This window comes from Vombatus ursinus, unplaced genomic scaffold (assembly GCF_900497805.2).
Source record: "Vombatus ursinus unplaced genomic scaffold, bare-nosed wombat genome assembly UNPS02000582.1, whole genome shotgun sequence".
NCBI classification, from domain to species: Eukaryota; Metazoa; Chordata; class Mammalia; order Diprotodontia; family Vombatidae; genus Vombatus; species Vombatus ursinus.
In genome coordinates, this window is record NW_020940360.1 from 22,330,389 (window position 1) to 22,353,754 (window position 23,366).

The window sequence follows — 23,366 nt, forward strand, 5'->3', positions numbered from 1 at the left end:
GTAAAGCATATGTCAGACGAAACAACTGACACTGCCATTTGTACTTGTTTTCATTTGTTGGAATTTTTAAGTTAACAAACACATTCCATCATTAACATATAATACAGAGTATATAATTTACTAAGATCAAGGACTGAGCTCCTATGGCCCTTGGAAGATTCCATAGTATGAGGCTGATGTATACTTGGGAGCAAAATAATGACCCCTATCCTATATTTTTGCATTTTTTTTAATATGGGGAAAGCAATATATGGTATCACATGGTTGCATAGACTCTTTACTTTCCCCTCTATATCAATATTCAGATTGCATATATTCCCCAGTCATTGGAGAAGAATAATCTGTAAAAGACTGCTTCAAAACATATTTTAACTCCACTTTCAGATGATCATTAAAAAAATAAGAATATGAGAGAACTAATTCGTGGTAGAAAGTTTTCATAGTAAGGAATGTTTTTTGTTAATGTTAAGGCACATAATGACATTGTGCCATTTTCATCTCTGTATTCCCAGTACCTAGCAGAGTTTGGCACAGAGTAAGTATCTAATAAATGCTTCTTGAGTGATATAGTGAGCACAGTATTATCATACTCTGTTCTAGTAGGAACATTAAAAAAAAAAATAGAGACATGGTTTATAGGATCAAATGATTTCTAGTTCCAGCTCATGTGGTTTGTGCTACATGCAAAAGGAGGCCACTTACCCTCATCCTAAGGTAGGTCCAGCACCACTATCTGAATAACAAGAATGCTTCCACTTCATTGTCTGCTAAACTTTGGGACTCTAGGGGGGCACCTGCCAGACTATGGGTAGCCTTAGATCAAAATACCCTTTGGGGTGTTTCTGAGAATTTCTTGAATAAATTCTAAAGTGAAAACTCTCTAGAGCTGAGTCAGTGGAAGCTGGAAATTCTGGGAATCTGTTTGCACTTCCACAAGGAAGTGTAAGCCCCAAACAACATGCTGTAAAAGTAAAAATATTTTAGCATATGTATAACACATTTTTTAAAAAAGAGTACCATACATATATATATATATGTATAGTATACACACATATATTTAATTAGCATACACTCACACACATAAAATGTATGTATGTATGGTATATATGTCACACACACAGTCTCTTTTACCACAGGAATGATGAAATAACATCATTTGGAAATATCATTATGTTTTACATCAATGAATTATGATTTTCCTCAAGCAAAGTATCTGTCAGTCATGCTACCATGAAATGAGTATTTTTAAGTCAATATTACACTCTGAAGGATAACAACAATGAAGCAAAAACATAAAAGATAATATAATGGAAACAGGACCAGAGACTAAAGGTAGTTATGCATAAAATCAAGCAGAAAAATGGTCAAAAGTTGTCTGTCACTGACCACTTCAGTTACAAAAGACCAAATACAGACAGTCACCAACTTTAAAATGCAGTGTTTTCTTATAGTTCATTTACATGTCAACCATTCAGAATTCATACTTTCCTACAGGAACAATAATATAAATGTTGAATGGAATCCTAAGCTAGTCCACAAATGGTTTTGTTTAATCAATATTCCAGGATCTATGATTTCATCAATGGAGATACTTTCTCCACAAATACGAAGAGCAATCACTCTTAACTATCATCTTTGTGTTTTCTTGTGGCTAAAAAAAAATATTATTCTGTTGCCAACCTTCTAGTCATGATCCTCTGTGTATTCATGGAGGCTTGTTCTCATGTAGTATACATGCTGTCCAGTCACTGAGACTATGGCTGAAGCCTTTTCACTTGGGTTAGACCCACCAGAGTTCACGTACTGCTGGCAAACCCTTCAAGAACCTGGAGTTATCTCCACATTGGATGGTGTAGAAATTTCTTAAATTCATTAAGTCCAAAGTAGAACTCACTATCCTTCCCCAGAACTGCTCCCTCCATTCTTTTTGAACTTTCCTATTACTTTGAGGGTACCATCATTCCCCTCATCCAGGTTAGCAACCTCAGTGTCATCTTCAACTTCTAACTCTCATATACTCAATCAGTTGCCCAACCTTAACACTTCTATACCCACAATATCTCTTATACTCTCATATCTTTCCCCACCACTCCTCTAATAGGATCTCACCTCATTTCACCTAGACTACCACAGTAGCCATGGCTCTAACTTAAACCTTTCCTCTCTACAAACTATGCCACTTAGATGACTTTTCTAACGTTAAGGTCTGATCAAATATGGACTTGTCTGGCATTTAAAACTCTTGCACTTCAAACCTGGCAACTTCCTAACTTCCCAGTTTTCTTATACATTACCTCATAAACCTTATACAGTTCAGCCACACCAATCTACATGCTATTCCTCATATTCAATGCTTTGTCTCCTACTTCAGTGACTTTGGATGGGCTTTCTTTCATGTCTGGAATTCTTTTACTTCTGGCCTCTGCCTCTTAAAATCCTTAGTTTTTCTTTAATCCCTACCATCCTGTCTACTGGTTGCTTCCCTACTGTCTACAAACAAATCCATGTCATGTCTTTCCCACACTCAAAAAATTCTCAGTTGACCCATCCATCCCTGATAGGTATGGTCTCATATCTTCCCTCTCTTTTGCAGCTAAACTCCGTGAAAGTGCCATCTACAATAGGTACCTCCACTTCCTTTTCTTCCACTTTTTTTTTAATTCTCCACATGTGGCTTTCTGATCTCATAATTCAACTGAAATTGTTTTCTCCAAAATTACTAATGATATCTTAATTATCAAATATAATGGTCTTTTCTCAATCTTCTTCTTACTTGACTCTTCTGAAGTTTCTAAATCTGTCAATCACCCTCTTCTTCACTGTGATATTATCTTCTTTCTAGTTTTTTTTTTTTTCCTGACACTGCTCTCTTCTGATTCTTCTCCTACTTGTCTGACCACTCCTCTGTCTCCTCTGGTGGATCATCATCCACACCATGCCCACTAACAGTTGGGATTCCCCACAACTCTGTCCTAGGTCTTCTTCTCCTGTACCTCTATACTATGTATTTCACTTGGCAATCCCATCAGCTCCCTTGGATTTAATTATTATCTCTTTTGCAGAGGAATCTCAGATCTACCTGTCCAGCAAAACTTCTCTTCCCAACCACCAACTTCATATCTCCAACTGCTTTTTTTACTCAAACTGGATGTCTTGGACACATTCTTAAACTCAACTTGTCCAAAACTGAACTCATTATCTCTCCCTCCAAACCCTCCCCCTTTCCTAATTTCCTTATTATTGTTGAAGAGTACCACCATCCTCCCAGTTACTCAGGCTTACAAGCTAGGTCTCATACTCTACTTCTCACTCTCTCTCATCCAGCATGTCCAATCAGTGATCAAATCCTATTGCTTCCACCTTCATAACATTTCTTATATACACCCCATTCTCTCCTCTGGTGCAGACACTCATGACCTCACACCTGGACAATCGCAATAGCCTTCTGGTTGGTCTCCCTGCCACAAGTCTCTCTCCACTCCCAATTCATCCTCCATTTGGCTGTTGAATTGAACTTCCTAAATGCAGGTCAGACTATACCATATTGGAAGGGCACCCCCTCCAATTCCAAAAACTCCAGTGGTTCTCTCTTACCTCCAGGATCAAATAGAAGACCCTCTATTTAGCATTCAAAGCCTTTCATAATTGGGCTCCTTATTCCACTCCCCATACTCTATGAACCAATGACTCTGTCTTTCTTTCTTGTTATTCACATAAGACATTCAATTTCCTGACTCTGAGACTTGCATTACTTGTTCCCCATGTTTGGAATGCTCTCCCTCTCCTAGCTTTCATGGTCAACTTCAAGTCTCAGCTACAGCCATCCCCAGTCCTCCTTCATCTCAGTGCCTTCTCTCTGAAATTACTCCCAATTTATCCTGTATATATCTTATTTGTACATAGCTGTTCGCATGTTATCTCTCCCATTAGACTATGAGTTCCTTGAGAACAGAGGCTGGGTTTTGTTTGTTTGTTTAGTTGGGTTTTTGCCTTTTTTTTCTTTTCTCTGTATTTCCAGTTCTTAACACAGTGCTTGGTATGTAATGAGGACTTAATAAATGCTTAGAGGACTAAGACTCAGCTCAAACTCCACCTTCTGCAAAAGGTTTCTCCCAGTGCCTCCAACTAGTTGTTAGTGTTCTGCCCCTCTATGCTATCAAGTATCTACTCTCTCTCTATCTTGCATATACCTATTTATGCATAGTTTGTCTCCCTCATTTAAATGTAAGTTCCCTGAAGCCAAAGACTGCTTTTGCTTTTTCTAGTACTCCTAGCACTTATATTAGTGCCTGGCATATAGCAAATCCTTAACAGAAGATTGCTTATTGACTGATCATGTCATTCTCCACTCTATTTATTAACTCCAGTGGCTCCCTATTACCTCTAAGATCAATATAAACATCTGTGTCATTTAAATCTACTCCCAATCTGGCTTACACTTCCAGCGTTCTTGCATATTACTCCCCTCCATGCATTTTACGATTATCATATTGGACTACTGTTCTACGCACATGCCCTATCTCCAATCTCCATGTCTCTGCACTGGTTATCCCCTATACCAGAATGCATTCCTTTCTCACTGTAATCTTCTGAAATCTCTAGTTTCCTTCAAGACTCAGCTTAAGCATCACCTCCTATATGAAACTTTTTTTGACTCACTCCTTCTCAGGTGTACTCCTTTGCAAACCACCTGATATTCATTCATTTTGTCTATATTATGCATATCTTTATGGATATACATGTTCTCTCTCTGTCTTGAATGCAGGCTCCGGCAAGGGAGGGGCTGTCTCACTTTTGTCTTCGTAGCCTAGTGTCTGACACACAGTAAGCACTCAATAAAACAGAAAATAATCTTATTAAAATAATGCACAGGAACTAGACCTGTGATTTCACTGGTATAATGAACTTTCAATGAGGTAACTTCTTCAACCAATGAAGATCAGCACCTTCTTTGAAAATTATAGCCTTAGAGAGCTACCTAGGGCACTGAGGGGTTAATTCTTTGTTCAATTACTCAGCCCAAAATTGGAAGAGGTGGTCCTTAAACCCAGCACATCCTGGGTCTGAGGTCAGCTCTCTATCCATTTTACCACACAGCCTCTCATTCTTCAAATACTATTTTTTAAAATTACCAATATTACTGTTTCCTAGATCTTGCTTTGGAATCACTGATTGCTAATGATGAATGATTTTACTCAAACGGACAAATCAAATTCCATTGCCCAAAATGAAAGCAATAAAAACATTTCTCTTTTTATTGAATTTTTAAAGACTTTAAAAAAGGTGGCAGATCCAAAATCTTATTTTAATAATTAATAACATTTATATAAATGCTAGCATTCATATAAAGCTTAGTATGTGCCAGACACTGTTCTAAGCACTTTACAATTATTATCTCATTTGATCCTCACAACAGCTCTAGGACATAGGTGCTATTATTTTCCCCATTTTACAAATATGAAAACTGAGGAAAGCAGAGGTTCAATGACCTGCCCAAGGTCACTCAGCTAGTAAATTATCTTAGGCTAGGTCTTACTGACTTCTGGCTCTTCCTCTTATCCACCGCACCACCAAGCTACCCCATTTTGATTCCTCCAATGAATTTCAAGATTAAAAAAAATAAATAAATACAAAACCTCGACTTCCTCTTCTTTCTATGGTAGTAATTCTTCAGGAGGAGGAGATATCGTGTTGCAACCCTGTGTGATAAGTTCTCCTGTAACCTTATTTTTTAGTTAAGCCATCCAACATTCTTTTGAGATTTTGAAATTACACCTCTAAAAGAACTTCAATGTTCATGGTCAGTAAAAGAACAAAAAAAATTATCTTCCTTCAAACTCAATGTATGTAAGATTTTTAAATAAGTTTATCATCTTTGTTTAATATAAAATGTTCCAGTATGAAATGTAAAGTTTATTTACTTATAGGTAGCTTACGCATAAATGCAACTGACCTGAAGATAGAGAGGAAGACTCCTTCGAATAGCAGTCAGCATAGCCGTGGGCAGGTCTTTCTCTTGCTGCAGCACAGCATGGGGAAGAAGCAAGCAGTCTATGATACGGAACAGCAGTTTCTGTGCTTTAGAAGTGGCAAGAATCAGTGCCCATGACTTTACTAGGACTCCTACAGCAGAAGCATTGGGAAAAAAATAGAAAAGGAAATTAGGAAATGGGAATGCCTAACATTTTCTAATTAAGCTGTGCAAGGTCTGATGACAGCATGTGTGGGGAGAAAAAAAAAGCAACGGATAGTGAGTTTAGCCTGGTTCTAGGCTCAATTGTGTAACTTCCTAGCTGTACATCCTTGGAGATACCACTGGAATTCCATGTATTTTAAGGGTTCTCAACTTGAAAACGAGGGTTTCATTTCAGCAGAGGGGCAAGAATCTACTAGGACAGAATAGTGTACCATGCGCTGAAGATGTAGCAATGGTTTAACTACTTTTATTTATTGTGAGAGGATTCAATTTCATGGAGAAAGATGGAGGGAAAGGGAGATATTTCTGTATTTACAGATATATATAATAAAATTAAGAAACATCAGTGAAACTTATTTAATAATAATAAAATCAATGAATGAATAAAATATGGGAAATCAGCCTAAATGACCCCAGAATTCTTTTTTCAGCTATAAAATTCTGATTCTAATTTTCACATTTACCAGTCATACATAAAATCATCAGTTGTTTAACTTTGGATTCTGTTTGGTAAATGACTAAGATTTCATTATTACAGTGGAAAGTGCATTAGTGTAGTCAGAGGATCTGGGTTGTAATCCTGCCTTGGTCACTACTAGTTGTGTGACCCTGGGCACATCACTTAACCTCTCAATACCTCTCGGATTACTCATCTGTAAAAATGAGGGTGTTGGACTGGCTCAATGAGTTCTCTAGACCTAAATCAGAGATCCCAATGAAATATGTCAGGGATCTGTCCTTAGTTTTATTTTGTGATCATACTTGAAATACCTTTGTAAATATATTACAGTTTCAATGGTGCTAAGAAACTACATTTGTAATCTCTGTAGGAGAAGGACAATTAATTTAAATTCATGTGTTTCAAAGAAAATAGCACCAAACCAATTTTTTAAAAATCCTATGTGATTTAACAGAAAACCAGGAAATTTCTTTAGAAAACTAATTATTAAGAGTCCAAGCCTTTAAGATAGTTCATAACAGGGGGCACATTTCCCAGTAAATTGTACTAAGAAGGCTGAGATACAAATTCCCTGAAAAAAGTCTCATCTCATAACATACTGTAACAAGGGCTGGATCAGACAGCATTGGTGAAAAGCAACTGCACAAGGGCTAATAATTTACTCATATTAGAAAACAGAAAAGGAAAAAGAAAAGGCTAGGTCCAAAACAGAGAGAATGATGTAGATACCTCACTGTGTGTTTGCATGTTTGTGTATACATATATACACATATAATAAATACATATATACTTATATTCTGAAACAAACAAAAAAAAGCAACAAAATAGGCCTGCAGAAGAAGTTATTGATGTGAAAGAGTCAACCCATAATCACCCTTATGAACAACAAACAACATTAATCTTCTGGTGTAAAAGAAAATACAATGATAAATCATAAAGAAACTCAATGTTCACTTAGCAAAATTTTAAATAATGCTGCCTCACTCCCCATTTTTTCTACCTATTGGAAAAAAGCATTTATAAGACCTCATATTAATATACTCTTAAAAGGGTATTGCCATTATTCCTGACATTCATGATGACTCATTCTACTCTCATTTGTCACATCTAGATCATTTGGGATGGATAGGTACCTACTAACATGCATACATATTTCGTTCACACTGGAAATTTCATCAGCTGTAAGGTTAAAGTATTTTATTGGGAACCATCTGTTTTACAGGTTCATAGGACACAGAAAAGATACATCAATTTTACTGCCACACTTTTTAACGTTTCAGTGAAAGGCAAACATTTCTTTGAAATAGCAGAGAGGTAAAATTTCCAGGAATTCTGAAGTCATTGGAGATTTTTTTAAAAATGTAAATTAGAGAAGAGGGTTGTTACAAATGTAAATACATGCAATTGCTTTTCTTGTCTTTTAAGAACTTTATAGATGAAGTTATTTCATTAACTTAGGAGTGCAAACATACATTGTCTATAACTTGTTTACTCATACAATCATGGTACTTGGCAAAGTTAACATTTATTCATTTATTAATATGCAGTGTGTGTAAGGCATCTGGAACACAAAGACAAAAACACAATCCTTGTCTTCAAAGGTCTTAAATTGTCCTAGGGGTTATTAAACTAAAATAGGCAAGGAGAGATAATGTGAAGAGGCAGAAGGTATAATAGAGTATAAGGAAGGGTTTCATGGGGGAAGTAGCGCCTGAACTGATTTTTGAAGAAAGCTAAAAGATTCCAAGAAGTAAAATTCAGAAAGATTTTGCTTCCACACATGAAAGACCAGCCTATGCCAGTGCATGGAAATAGGAGACAGAACTGTGAGTCCAGTAGCTGGCAGTCCAGTTTTAGACTCAAAACTGGAGTTAAACAACTGGAGTTTTACAATTTGGTTGTGTGAAGGAGAGTTAAAAAAAAAAAAAGCATGAAGAGTTAGTGAAGAGCCAGATTGTTGAGAGTTTTTAAATTCTAGGCTAAGGAGCTTGTATTTTGAAAACAAAGTACAATTTAATTAAAAAGATCATATGGTATCATATGGTACATGCTGGTAAATGTTTAATAACTGGCTCTCAAAAAAAAAAGCACAAAAAGCATACTTTTAAGTTTAATCTGTATTATTAACCAGTTCTCCATCACTTTCTTAAGACTAGACTCTAAACAAAACACTTGACTAAGTCAAACCCTGATTTGTAGAGTCTGAAGTGACAAGTTATGAATTATGCTACTGAAGGGAGCACCCACCTATATGAGATTATAAATCCACTGAGAAACTGGATGCAGATAAATAATAACGATAATAATAGTAATAATAATAATAATGATAATGATGATGATTATAACGAACAAGGATATTTTCTTCTAGATCCTTTGTAGACCTCCAGAGATAATTGGGCTAGGAGGAAATTATTTCCAGCTTCAAAAGCTTTAAACTTGTCTTTATGCCTCTCCAGCCTGGACCTTTTGAGTAAGTAGGGATAATAAACTTGTTTTCTAACTTTTTAATGTAATAAAAACGGATGGAATTCCTGGGTCAGTGTCCACCATTGCCAGGTTTTTGAAAATCAATCAGATCACGACACTGACCAATGCACTCATGTTGACTTCAGAGGAAACCAGGTGCACATAACTTCTTTGTGACACAATTAGTAGTAGTAATAGTATAATAATAATGATACTAGCTAGGATTTATATAGTGTACAGTATGTGAAGCTAGGTGGCTCAGTGGATAGAGCACTGGGTGTGGAGTCTGGAATACTTGAGTCCAAATTTGGCTTCAGACATTCACTTACCTATGTGACACTGGGCAAACTGCTTAACCTCTATTTGCCTCAATCCACTAGAGAAGGAAACAGCAAACCACTCCAGTATCTTTGCCAAGAAAACCCCGTTTGGGGTCACAAAGAGTCAGACAGGACTGAACAACAACAATGTGCCAGTTAATGGGGTAAGCATTTTACAAATATTGCCACATTTGATCCTTACAATAACCTTTGTAGGTAGGTACTATTATTATTCCCATTTCACAGATGAGGAAACTGAAGTAGGCAAAAGTTAAGTGACTTGCCCAAGGTCATACAGTCTATCTGAGACTAGATTTGAAATCAGGTCTTCCTGACTCCAGGCCTGGCACTTATCCACTGTATCACCTAGCTGCCACAAAAGGTGGACCATAGGTGTGGAATGAGATATTTGTTGTCTGATATGGGAAGTGGGTTGACTTGTTTTGCCTAACTTTGTTAAAACAGAAGGTTTTGTGGGCATCGGGGAATCATTGGGAAGTGATGGTGCTAGTGAGAGAAAATTACAAAATATCAAAAAGAAAAAAGCATCAAAAGTCACTATGATGCAAATAAGGTTCTTCCTTTTCTTATGAAAATGACAATGCTCCCTGCAGGGAGACACGCATCTTGCTCTGGTTCCTGAGAACTCTAATATGCCGCATCCTCACTGGATGATCTCAGACTACACAGACTTTTCATTGAATTCTTCCTGTTGCATAGTTCTTAGAAACCATCTTTGGAAACTAAAAGGCCAGGTAGCAAGATATGAGAATCTCATCTTAAAGATTTTATTCATCATATTGCTAAAATAAATCATAAGCCAAAAACTTTTCAATTTCTTGGAACAAGTTTTAAAAGAAAAAAAAAATCTTCCTCTCAAAAATATCTGGGTCTTTATATCTCTAATGAATATTGTTTTTGACAGTTCCTGATGATACCAACATATATTTTGTAAAAACAAAAGGCATATAAGAACACACACATGCACAGCCTAGGATCACACATTCACTTATAGCATAATCTAGGAACTAGAGAATAAAGGAGCATAATAGTCGAGAGTGTGCTAATTTCTAATGTTAACTTTATAGAACAGACAACCAACCAGAAACATCTTCTAGTCCCCAGTAATTACCCAAACATGCACTTAATAGATCCTAAAACATCAGCCTTTCACTCAAAAATAAAGATACTTGAGTTGCCACCACTTTCTCTGCACCATCTTATCAATACACAGGAGTACAAACATAGGTAATCACATTTCTCTTTATCTCTCAATTACAAAGATTAAATTTCTGGATACACAAATAAGGTTTATTCATTTTTACATCACAACCAGCAAATATTGATTAAGTACCAACTATACAATACTATATTAGGCATTAGGGATACAATATAAAGAATTAAATAATGCTAAATATATATATGTGTATATATATATATATATATAATATATATATGAAGGGAGAGAGAGAGTAACAGAGAGAGAGACAGAGAGAACTAAAGAAACGATAGTGTAAAAAACTTAAAAATGCTGTCTCACAACACGATTCCTCTCAATTTCTACATCCAGCCTGTTTCTGGTCAAGTAATATGGCTTTAGTGAACAAAAATACTCAATTCACTCACTTTCTTCCTAAATATGGCTAGAATAATAATACTGATAAATACAAGAAGATTTATTTCTTAAAGAAAAAAATACAGAACTGTACATGACAAGATTTGGTGCATAAGTATTCCCGCTGTTCTAGTAAATTCACTCTCAATCCCCTTCATAAGGAACATGGAAAGAAAAGCAATTTGGATTTGAAAGGGCCCTCTAGTTGTCAGTCCTTTACAGATGACCTGAGGTGAGGTGGGGTGGAATGGGGAGATGACATGCTCAAAGAAACACAAGTAGTTAAGTGGAGAAAGTGGATGTGAACTCAGGTACTCTGGCTCCAAATTCAGCATTTTTTGTTCTACTGTAAAAAACTACCTATCTCTCATCACATTGTGTTTTCTGACATTTGCATTTTAAAATAAACTTATATTAAAAAACAATCAATCAAGAACATATTGGAACTTTACTGTCTGGATATGGGCTATATATGTATTTGGAGGATTATCTATAATGGTGTTTAAATATTAAATAAACAGACCAGGATGGAGACAGCCTAGGATCCTATTCCCAAAGCCCCCTTCCTCCCTCACTACCAATTCCTTTTGCCCATCAATTAGGGAATGGCTAAACATATTATGGTAGAGGAATGTAATGGAATACTACTATAGTCTATGAATGATGAAAAGAACGTTTTGACACCTGGGAAGACTTGTATGAACTGATGTAAAAGAACGACTTATATAATAACAACATCATTATAAGGATAAAAACTATGAAAGGTTTAAGAACTCTGATCAACCCAATGTTCAACCACAATTACAAAGGACCAATGATGAAGCATGTGATCTGCCTCCTGAGAGAGGTAAAAAACTCAGGGTACAGAATGAGACTTTTTTTTTTTGGACATGGCCAATGTGGGAATCTGTTTTGCTTGACTATGTATATTTATTACAAATTTCTGTTTTGTTTTATTTTTCATGGTGTGTAAGGGGATGATGAGAGTTAAAGAACATAATTTTGTTCACTGAAAAAAATTTAAAAAGAAAAGTGTCTCCAAGTCTAACAGTTTTACTTCCAGTCTGGGCTCCCTACAGATATCACTGAGAAGAGACATCATGGTAGAGCAGGACCCACCTTTCTTGCTACCAGTAAGTATAGTTGCTAAACAACTGCCACTAACATTCAGGTTAAGTCCAAGAGCTGTGGGAGTGGCTGGATGCCCTGGACCACCAATCCTGCTTCGGACAAAGCCCTCACAGCCATCGTCCCAGAAGCAACCCTCATAGAGATGCAACCTGGAGTGATTCTGCTAGAGTTGCAGCCTCTACTACTGAAAATCCAAAGAATATTCTCGTCCCCAAAGTTCCTGGCATTGTCAAATGAAATGCATCAGCATCAGAAACAGATGTGATTTTTTTTTTTTTTGGTATAAATGACTTTAAAGATAGTTTACTATCTGCTTTGCCACTGTACCCTAAGGACCACAGGACCTTTCCATCTGACCTGCAGCTGAAACCTTTTAAACTTATCCATTCCTTCATTAGAATGAGTGCTCCATGAGAGCAGGGACTGCGTATTACTTTTCTATTTGTATACTCAGCACTTAGACAATGCTTTGCACATAATAAGCACTTAATAAATGCTCTCTCTCTCTCTCACACACACACACTCTCTCTCTTATTATTTCCTATTTACATCTTGTATAGAGTTTGCTTTGTAAATATCTGTTTGCATATTGACTGTTCCATTAGATTTAAGCTCCTTGAGGGCAGAGCTGTCTTTTTTGTATCATTAGAGCTTAACACAGGATCTGGGCACCCAAAAGGTATTTAATTAATGTTTATTGATTGACTGATTTCTTTCTTTCTGTTCCTTTACTTCCTTCCTTCCTCCCTCCCTTCTTACATTAGCCTAAATAAAATACAATAAGGAAGAAGGAAGGTAATAAGCTTTTATATAGTACCTACTATGAGCCAGTCACTGTGCTAAACACTCAATAAATATCTCATTAGATCCTCACAACAACCCTGCAAGGTAGGTGATGATATTATCCCCATTTTACAACTGAGGAAACTGAGGAAAACGTCATGGTAAGTAACTTGTCCAGGGTCACATGACTATAAGTGTATGAGGCTATATTTGAATTCAGGTCTTCTTGACTCCACATCCAGTGCCTTATTCACTGTATCACTGAGCTGAGCCTTAAATTAACTTTAAAAAAAAAAAAAAGCATTCCAAACCTAAAAAACAACTTTTTGTCAATTCAAGTTAGAATCTGATTTCTTCACTAGTCCCCATATAATGTCAAACTATCTAGAAGAAATACTCTGGGGCACTTGGTAGAATCTTTATCAATTAATTCACAAGCATTTGTTAAGTACCTACTATGTAACAGGCACAAAAGATACAAAGACAAAAATGAAAGAGTCTTTGCCTTTAAGGGACTTATCTTTGCATATAAATAACTATATAAACCATGTATATAAATAAGTATATGCAAAACAAATACAAAGTAATTTTTCTTTTTGAGGGGAGGGCATTAGCAGTTATGGGACGACATGGACCGGGGTCACATAGGACAAGAATATAATATAATGGTTACAACTAGAAGGGGTACTTATCAAGACAGGTCCACAGACCATCTGCAATATCACTGTTTAGGAATTATTTTTACTACTGCTCTAATGTTAGCACAGACACTTGACAGCTGACCAGCAGATTTATTCCTTCATTCTTTGGTACGATATTCAGGGGCCATCCTACAAAACCAAAATTTAAAGTTACAAACAAGAGAATGTTAAGAACCCTTGGTCAATACATACCCATTATTTTGTATGTCAATTGTAGACCTGCATGGGAACTTTTTTTCCCCAAATAAGGTTTAACATATTTTAATACCTCACCAAGGTATTCTAATGCTTTTGTGACCATGGCAGACTTCTCAGGAAGTGTTTGTAAGCTACTGTATGTTATACCAACAGCCTGCAAAATAAAGGAGAAACAAACATGGTTGATTCTTCTAAGCTTTAGCTAACATGCTTAAAAAGTAGTGCTGAATGCCATCTCCATTTACTTAACCCTGTAGCTCTAACTTTCCATTAAAAACTCACTGCAATTTAAATACAGATCAAAAGAAGGATCAAAAAGACTCAATTCTTATAATCAAAATGATTTTTAAACAAAAGGTGAAAAATCATTTCCTCAATAAATAATTGCTATGAAATTGACTAAGCAAAGTGGGGTAATGGCAGGATCTGTGATATATGTATCCAAATAGTCTGTGAGCCAGTTGGGGAGATAGCCAAAACCCCCCACAATACAGTCACCTACAGTTTGTACTTCTATAATACAAGTGTCAATTACCCTTTTCTTAGAGACCTCTCATCAACAGGACCTCACTACCTTTTCCATAACAACTTATTTCACTTTTGGATAGCTCTGATAATTAGGAAATATTTCCTTATTTTAAGCTATAATCTGCCTCTGAAATTTTTAAACCTCATTCCAATTTTGTCCTCTAGGACTAGAATAAACAAGTTAATTCTTCTTCCAAATGACAATTCTTCAAATACTTGAAGACAGCTAAGATAGGTATCTTGTTCCACTTCTCCAAGTTAATCATCCCCTGGCTCTATAAGCAATCTTCAGATGGCAAGATTTCAAGCCTTCACCATCCTGGTTGCTCTATTCTAGTTGGCTTGCCATTGTCCTCATTAAAATGCAGGACCCCAGACTAAGCACCAGTATTATCACTATTTATTTCTGTATATCTTTCAATGAAACCTAGATTAGTGTTAGCCTTCTTTGTTTCCATGTCACACTGTCATCTTAAGACTATAGTCTGTTAAAACCCTGAAGTCTCTTTCAGATCAACAACTATCTAGCCACAGATATTCCATCTTGAACTTGAAATTTATTTTTTAATTAATTTTTTTTTAAACTTTTACTCAGTGCAACATTCTATCCCATTTAGGACTTTCTTGCATCTTGCCTGTCTTAGGTTAATTACACCTCCTAGCTTGATGCTAGCTGTAAATCCACTAGGTATGCCATCTACAAATGACCACACACAGACTCAAGAAGGTTACTTTGCATGAAAAGCTGTTATGAATGCATATAGCATGTAAGTAAGGAATTAATGGTTTAAAATATGAGGTTTTGAAAGGAAATGTTTATCTTGGAAAAGAGATAAAGCCATAAACTGAATTCTAAAGGCCAGGAATAACTCCCTTTCCAAAGGAAATTAATTTTGGGCACAATATGTCATGTTACAGCAGTATCTGTAATTTGGTTAACTTTAAGTATCCTAAAACTCCATAATTAACATATTGCATCAACTTATAAGATGGAACTGCCTTGGGTCCTATGCAAATGAATTCAGTCACTAGTAGGCTAAAAAGTCTTATTTTAAGGCAAGTTTAATCTATAAGACAATCCCACCACATGGATTCTGAGGTTAAGCTAAGGTGTAGAGTTATCACTTCAGTGCTTTACTATTTTCCATTTAATGTTATTTTTAAGGGTTTACTGCCTTCTTGTATGGAATTGTTTTATATTTTTAGTCCAAAATTTTTCCTCTGGGAGCTTATCTTCAATACTGCAATAGAAATCAATGGAAAACACATGACTAGATTTACAGAAATTCACTTCACATGCAACTTTTCAAGAATATGTCATGTTTTCTTGCATATCACTTTAATTGAGATATATAATTATGCTGATAAATGCACAGTACCTCAAGGAATAGGACAAGTGCTTTTGGAGGGTCTTGTGTGACGGCTAAATGTTCAACTTGAGCCTTTGAGAGAATATTCTTTACTTCTGGAAGCTGAAATAGCAACCTTGTCAGTTCAGCCAACTGTTCCATGTACTCTTTTTCTGTTTAAAAAGACAATATAGCAGGAAATGTACTATACTTCATTCATGAAGCTGTCTTTCTTTTTAAATTCAAATTTCTGCAAAATTCAAAGACTCTGAATTAAGTTTCTTTCACTAAGCAAAGGCTTTATTCAAAGAAGTCATGTACTTGTGAAACATTCTAGCACAAAAATTTATTCATGTAAAGCCAACTCGTGTAATAAGTTATCAAAGTAAATTTGGAGAATTTTTTCAGTCTGGCCTTCCTGCAATTTACAAAATTGGCATAAACAATAGCTTCAGGAGAAGATATGTCCTATAGACAACTAGACTGTATGCAAGAGATAAAAAACAGTGCAAGTATCACTCAGTGAATAATGGAGAAGTAGAAGAAAGGCAAAATATCTAATATAAAATGGGAAAGAATTATTCATAATTGGGTATTTTTCTTTTTAGGGAGTTCACAGTGTGATGTCTAGTTATTTACTTCAGATTTTCACTTTTTTTCTGATCAGTTTCTTCAGGGAGAAAAAAAAAAGCTTGTCTCCTCAGGAGCAAGTTTTTGTTCTTTGCTTCCAAGGAAACAAGCTCTTTTATCTTTGCATGAGAGAAATTTGTCATGTATGGTGCAGGCAAAACATCAAGAAAAAGAACAGGCAGCATAGGGGAATGTAATTCTGTTTATATTCATACCTAATTACAAATCAATCTCTATATCTTTTATATTAGTTGATGCAATTAGCTGAGAATTTTAAACATGTCCAACAATACAGAATCAAAAGTGTCCCCCAGAACACTTACCAACAGTTTGTTCGGCGTCTATACCAACCAAAATGCCATTGGGCTCAGAGAGGTCTTTCATGTGCATTTGCAAAACACAGCGGATCCATGATCGCACAGTTAAGGCTTGAAACGATGTACAGCCTGAATGGGAAAGTGTCTCAGATAGAGTCCTGATGAAAAAGGTTATGATTTTTAAAAATACATACACAAGCAATAAACTAACAAAAGAAAACACTTATTAAACACATGTATTAATAATGCAAAAGATATTTATACTTTATTTTGTTTATACTCACGGAATTTATATTTCATTTCAATAAACTCTTATTAAGCACCTACTATGTGCAGGGAACATTAACAAAGACATCATAAAACAGCATTTAGAGAATGAACATTTATATACATCTATAAAGTGACATTTTACCAAAATATAAAAATTCTCCTATTGCATAAAATGCCACGCAATTTTTGAAAGGTCTTTCTCCCTCTCAATCCATGTGTGTACAGAATTTATACTTACAGAAAGGTGAAGTGGAAATGGAATTACAAATGAAGGGAGGGGTTTATAAAATTGAATGCATTGTAATAATAAAATTGTGAGTAGGAAAAGATCTATGAAATTATAGTCAGAGAATGTGAGTCAGAAGGGGTCTTACAGGAAATCTATGATCTAACCTGACGTCTTCCTTTTAACAAGTGAGGAAAATGAGGGTAAGAGATGAATTTGCCCAAAGATGTGCACATGCACAATATAACTTTGTAATAACAGGCATAGCAAGACTTGAACATAGAGCTTCTGACTCCCAGTCCAGTTTATCCTACCATACCATTAAAGAGGAGAATAGAGGCTCTTAACATAAGTGGGTACAGAAGTAAAGAGGGTGTAAGAAAGAGATACATTAAAGTAAAAAGTCAGCATCATTTAACACTTATAAAATTTCCTTTTCTCAGTACAATTTATTCTGATAAAATTAAATCACAAAGAATATCAAATTATTCCAGAGCTCAAATGTATAATAAGCTAGCCTGTACTATATGAGTAGGTAAAGGTATGGGCAGCCGTATTAGTGGGAGACGAACAATAAATTGTTATACCAAGGACGTCCATCCACTGATTGGTAAACAATGATCTGCTTGACCTGTTTTTGGAGAAAATTCAACCCCGTTTGTAAATCATTATGATATTAGACTTCCTAGAATCAATTGTTTTAATGAAATTTTTCTGGGGGTGATTGGGTTCTTTTGTGTGTGTGTGTGTGTGTGTGTGTGTGTGTGTGTGTGTGTGTGGCAATTGGGGTTAAGTGACTTGCCCAGAGTCACACAGCCAGGAAGTATTATGTGTCTGAGGTCGGATTTGAACTCAGGTCCTCCAGACTCCAGGGCCAGTGCTGTATCCACTGCGCCACGTACTGCCCCGGGTGATTGGGTTCTTTGGAGCTGGATCTGAAACATCTTGAGTCTAGGTCACCATGACATTGAGTAATTTCACTAGGGTACTTGATGTTTACCTGATTTGTAGAAGTATATACTTTGTTTTTCCTCTTATTTACTAAAGCACACTCGTGTTTCATTTTAACAATAACTCAAAAAAAAAACAACAAAAAAAATAATCCAACCCTCAAAAGACTAGATAGTGCCACTTAATACAGGTATCAATGGGCAACCATGAAGGGGGCAGGGATGAGGGAGTCTTGGGTTGTTTAGTTCTCCATTTCTGGTCTGGGCCCCACTGTCTGAACTCATAAGAAGGGAAGCAAAGAGAAAAGGGAATTAGATGAAAGAGGGCAAGGCCATGAGCTGCTGCCTCCAAACAGGTAAATCAAAGTTCAAATATCAAACTCCACAAACATGTTAGACAAACAGAAAGCAGATATCTTCACCCACCCATCATGGTACATTTGATACAAAACTCCTAAACAAAGAAAGTCTAACACTCCACTAGGTGTTAGGGGAGGCACAAAGTTTGGGTAAAACAAAGCACATGCCTTCATGGCTTTTATAGTCTCATAGGAAGCTAAAACACAAAGATAATTAAAGTACATTACATTAAATGATCAATGCATTAGAGAACTGCAAAGCAAAGTGCTAATTCCTTTCATGGTAGCTGAATTATAATCATTAGTTCATATTAGTTATTATCATTAGTTTCTTTTATACAGATCCACAGAGTTCTAGATATGATTTTCTAAGTTGACTTTTAAACTGCTTAAAATTATAAACAAGAATTCTATGCACACAAATCAGTTTTCTTTATAACTGATTCTTCTAATAATTTTGGTAAAAAGCCTTATTTAATACTTTTATGGAAAGTAAGGGAGATAATACTTTTTCTGAATAACAATAAAAAACCAAACATTACTAAAAATTAGAGTTAACATATAGATGAAGCAAAGAAAAATCTGAATTGGCACTACTCTCAGAGTCAGAAAGTCCTGGATTCAAGTCCCACCTCTAACTCACACTAACTCTGTGACTCTGAACTATTGACTGGAAGAGAAAGTGCTTAATAAATGCTCACTGATTGACTTAACCTCTCAATGTTCAAGGCAACTCTCTAAAACTATATGTTGCAGAACAATGGCTGATTTGCATTGGGGGAGTTTTCTTTCTTAATCAGGAGTTCCCTATGTAAATGAAATGACAGATCTGGAGAGCCTGCTCATCTCTTGCGCTCCAGAGAGCCCAAATATCAGAAAAAAAAATCACAAAATTTTAGAGTGGAATGGACCTTAGAGGACAAATAAAACAACTTCTTCATTTCACAGCCAGAACAAACTGAGGCTCAAAACAGAAAAGTCACCCTGTAAAAGAGTATGAGATTATTTACAGTCCTTAAATTTTTCATTCCATGCTGGTAACAGTTGGTACCAAATCTGAAAACACACAAGCCCAGTATTAAGCTTCTTTGGGTTTCATTTTTTTGTGAAAATCAGCTATGTCATATGTGAAATATGTGTTATAACTCAGTGTGGAACAGTCCAATTTTTTTTTTTAATGGGTAGCAAACCCACTCTGCTGGATCTGAGCTAAGAACAACGCAGTCTGGAGAAAACTTTTAAAGTAATTTTTAGAAACATCATGCTATAAAATATATTCCTACCTTTCCTCCAAGTATTAATACTATAGTGATAATGTGCCTAAAGGAACAGGATGTTTAAAAAGTTCAGTGCAGAAGACAGCATGTTTCAGGAGGAAACAAACTAGTTTTGGAATCAGAGGTGCTGGGTTCAAATTCTGGCTCTGCCACCTAATATCTGTGTGACCATCAAGCAGATTACTTCATCTTTTTGACCTCAGTTTCCTCATCTGAAAAATCAGGAAACTCAACTAGATGTCTTCTAAGGTCCCTACCAGGTCTAGATCTGAGAATTAGATGATTACAGGAATGAAAGATATTCTTTTTAAATTCACATTTTATGCTAGTGAAGCTACAAATTGATACAACCACTCTGGAAAACAGTTTGGAATTATACTAAGAAAATGTCTCAAATGCCCATATCCTTTGAGCCACTTGACTAGGCATATAACCCAATAAGGATGAAGATAGAAAGAAAGCCTCAATGTGGAGAAAAGTATTTATTTATTTTTTTTTTGGTAATAGCAAAGACAGAGGTGGGGGAAAGTAGATGCTCACTGACTGCGGAATGACTAACTATATTATAGTATGCAAACATAATGGATTAATACTGCACTATGAGAAATTATGAACACGAAGAACACAGACCAACTGGAGGAGACTTACATGAATTGAGACAAAGTAAATTCTGTAGAACTATCAAGGAAACATACACAAAGACTACAACAATTTAGCAACGTAGACGGAAAGAACCACCAAAAGATGCTGTATATTCAGGAGCATTTGGCACAAAAGAAGACCTAAGGAAATATATCTCCTTCCCTTCTTTGCAGAGGTGGAGGACTATGGATGCATAAATTTATAGCCAGACTGGGTTAGTTTTATTGAACCAGTTTTACTTGATTACCCTTCCTTTTTCTTTGTTATATGAGATATCTCTCTAGGTAGGGAGGGGTGAGGGATATACATATGGAAATGAAGGTGATGTAAAAACAAAAGATACCAATAATTATTTTTCCTATCCCAACTCATCTACCATGTAATTCAATTATAGTATATGATTGGAATAAGAAATGAAAAGTACTTACTTGTTTTGTATAAGGTGACTTAAATATCTAGATACAAGTTGGGGCCAAATCATATCGTCCCACCCAAATAACTGCATCATTGACATTACTGGCTGAGGCTGAAGGTCTGAGGGAGCTGTTCTGGACATGTCCAAAGCCAAACAAGTAAAACCTAGATTTAAAGTAAAGAGAAATTCTTGGTGCTATAAAAAAAAAGTTTTGATGTTTACTTCTTCTCTTATTAACAGTTACCATTGATCGTGGTAAGAAAATACAATTTTTAATAGTTTTTTTTTTTAATATGCAGCACAATGGAAGAAAACATTGTTATCCTCTGGTGGCTCTAATCCAATAGCTGACTGTCTTATTTTGGTTGATTGCTACAGTGTCACTTACATCTTTTCCATTATGTCTAGAAAATAAACCATTCAAAGATAGTGTTTATCAGCTCACTCAGGAACTGATAGAGGTTCCCTCAAATCTGAATTACTCAGCCAAGCCTTTTACAATGGACCTTCCTCTTTCACAAATGTCATTTCTCTCTATTCACAACACTGGCTCCCCTAAAACTGTTTGGGATACTCTGTATTATACTTTCTTAAAAAAACAAAATACCAACCTCAAACCCATTTTCTTCAGGAATTACTATTTTGTAACTGGCCCTATCCAACTGAATACCCCTTTGCCCTTTTTCTCCAGTTTGCATTATATTAATTTGTATTTAATGGTGTATTCCTTCTAAATGCTCTTAAGTATTTTTTCTCTCCAACTCTCCATTAAATCTTGTATTTACATCCCCATTACTCTGCACAGTACCTAGAACATAGTAGATATATAATAAATACTTAATGATTAATGGATTGATCAGTATGCCAATCCACTAGAACCTAGGCCGTATTTTTGCATAGACTTGTATAATGCAAAAATTGATGAATGCATGTAAAGTATCTGGAACGGTAAGGAATGAGGACATAGGTCTTCAACTAAGGAGAAATGACTCAAAGAGCCTGGTAATGGCTGATCTGTAAATAGTTCTACTGGACTAAGTGTGATATGTATTTTTATAAGTGCTTCCATAGCATGATACCATTACCTTATAAAATCTATTCTAAAGATACAACTAGGAAAATGACACAAGGGCTCTCAAATTTTCTATTCTTCAATCTAAGGAGCTTTTAATTCATCTTTACTTAGTTATATCAGGGTAATAAAACAAATTTTAGCCACCATTTTCCAAAATGTGTTTCATTTCAAAAACACGTAAGCCTCTGGCTAACGAAAAAGAAACTGAAACCCTCAACAAACATGTTTAAATGAAAATAAAATTAAATCAAATTAAAAATAAAATAATAATTCTTAAAATGTTATGGATGGCTTTAAAAGTAGGAACAAAATAATTAGTTTAAAAAATTTATATCATATCTTTATCATTGTTCTAGTTAAAATGTAAAAGCTCAAGTTTTTATGCTTTATTTGAGAATAATTTACTTACATTCCATAATTTACTTACTTTTATTTGTTAAGTTCTTACAATTTTAAAAATGTAAATTTTATGTCATAAAATCATAACAAATATAATACAGGATTATCATGCCGACATTTTTATTCATCACTTTATTCTACTATTACCACTACTACTACCACTACCACTACTACTATTACTGCTACTACTACTTCTTCTTCTTTGTCCTTCATTCTCAAAGAAGACCATGACATCAGGAAGGTGATACCACACTTGCAAGTGAATTGAATTTAAGTAAGGGAGGGCTGTGCAAAGTCATCAGCCTCACTCCCTGCAGCAGCCATCTGAGTCTAGCAGCAAGATGTAGATTAGGGTGACTGGAGATGGCCCCATATGCTGTGGGAGACCTTGGCCTTTTTTAAATAAAGGTCTTTCTAGGGGTAGCTATGTGGCACAGTGGATAGGGTACCAGCCGAGAAGTCAGGAGGACCTGAGTTCAAATCCAGCCTCAGAACAAACACTTAACACTTACTAGCTGTGTGATCCTGGGCAAGTCACTTAACCCCAATTGCCTAGGAAAAAAAAAAAGATCTTTCCCAGGTCTCAGTTTGAGTGAGGCAACACCTATTCAGTAATTAAGGCTAGGTAAGAAATGAAGCAAAGAATGGCCTGTTTTACCTAGTTTAAAAAAAAATCAATCTGGAACAGAAAGACCAAAACAGAAACAACTGCTATTTATACTCACTCTGAGTCATCAGCACCAAACAGTAACCAAGTGAGGCTTGGACTGGGATCTACTGTTGGTCAGTCAATGAGAGCCAGAATGATTTGGGTTTAAGGCATGGTCCTTAATAAAGAAACGTAGCCCTTAAACTTCAAGATATCTGTCGAGGTTTCAGCAATCAAAAATTTGGGCAGAGCACTGGCAGGTAAGGGTATGATACCCTATGTGGACAGAAGGAGAGAGGGAGAGAAGGAGAGAGGGGGGAGGGAGGGAACAAAAAGAAAGGAAGGAAGGAAGGAAGGAAGGAAGGAAGGAAGGAAGGAAGGAAGGAAGGAAGGAAGGAAGGAAGGAAGGA

General features: G+C 35.8%; 1 protein-coding gene across 2 annotated transcripts in view; it reads right to left on the bottom strand.

Annotated features, from left to right (window-relative positions):
* The window catches only part of MMS22L (MMS22 like, DNA repair protein), a 160,122-nt gene that overhangs the window by 22,763 nt on the left and 113,993 nt on the right, over positions 1-23,366 (bottom strand). For both annotated transcript variants that reach the window (XM_027856873.1, XM_027856865.1), the window contains exons 15-19: positions 20,847-20,997; positions 16,701-16,852; positions 15,778-15,920; positions 13,865-14,024; positions 5,954-6,123 (exon numbers count right to left, since the gene is read on the bottom strand). In XM_027856873.1, the coding sequence (XP_027712674.1) occupies positions 5,954-6,123; positions 13,865-14,024; positions 15,778-15,920; positions 16,701-16,852; positions 20,847-20,997 (776 nt within the window). The remainder of the gene's footprint in view (positions 1-5,953; positions 6,124-13,864; positions 14,025-15,777; positions 15,921-16,700; positions 16,853-20,846; positions 20,998-23,366) is intronic.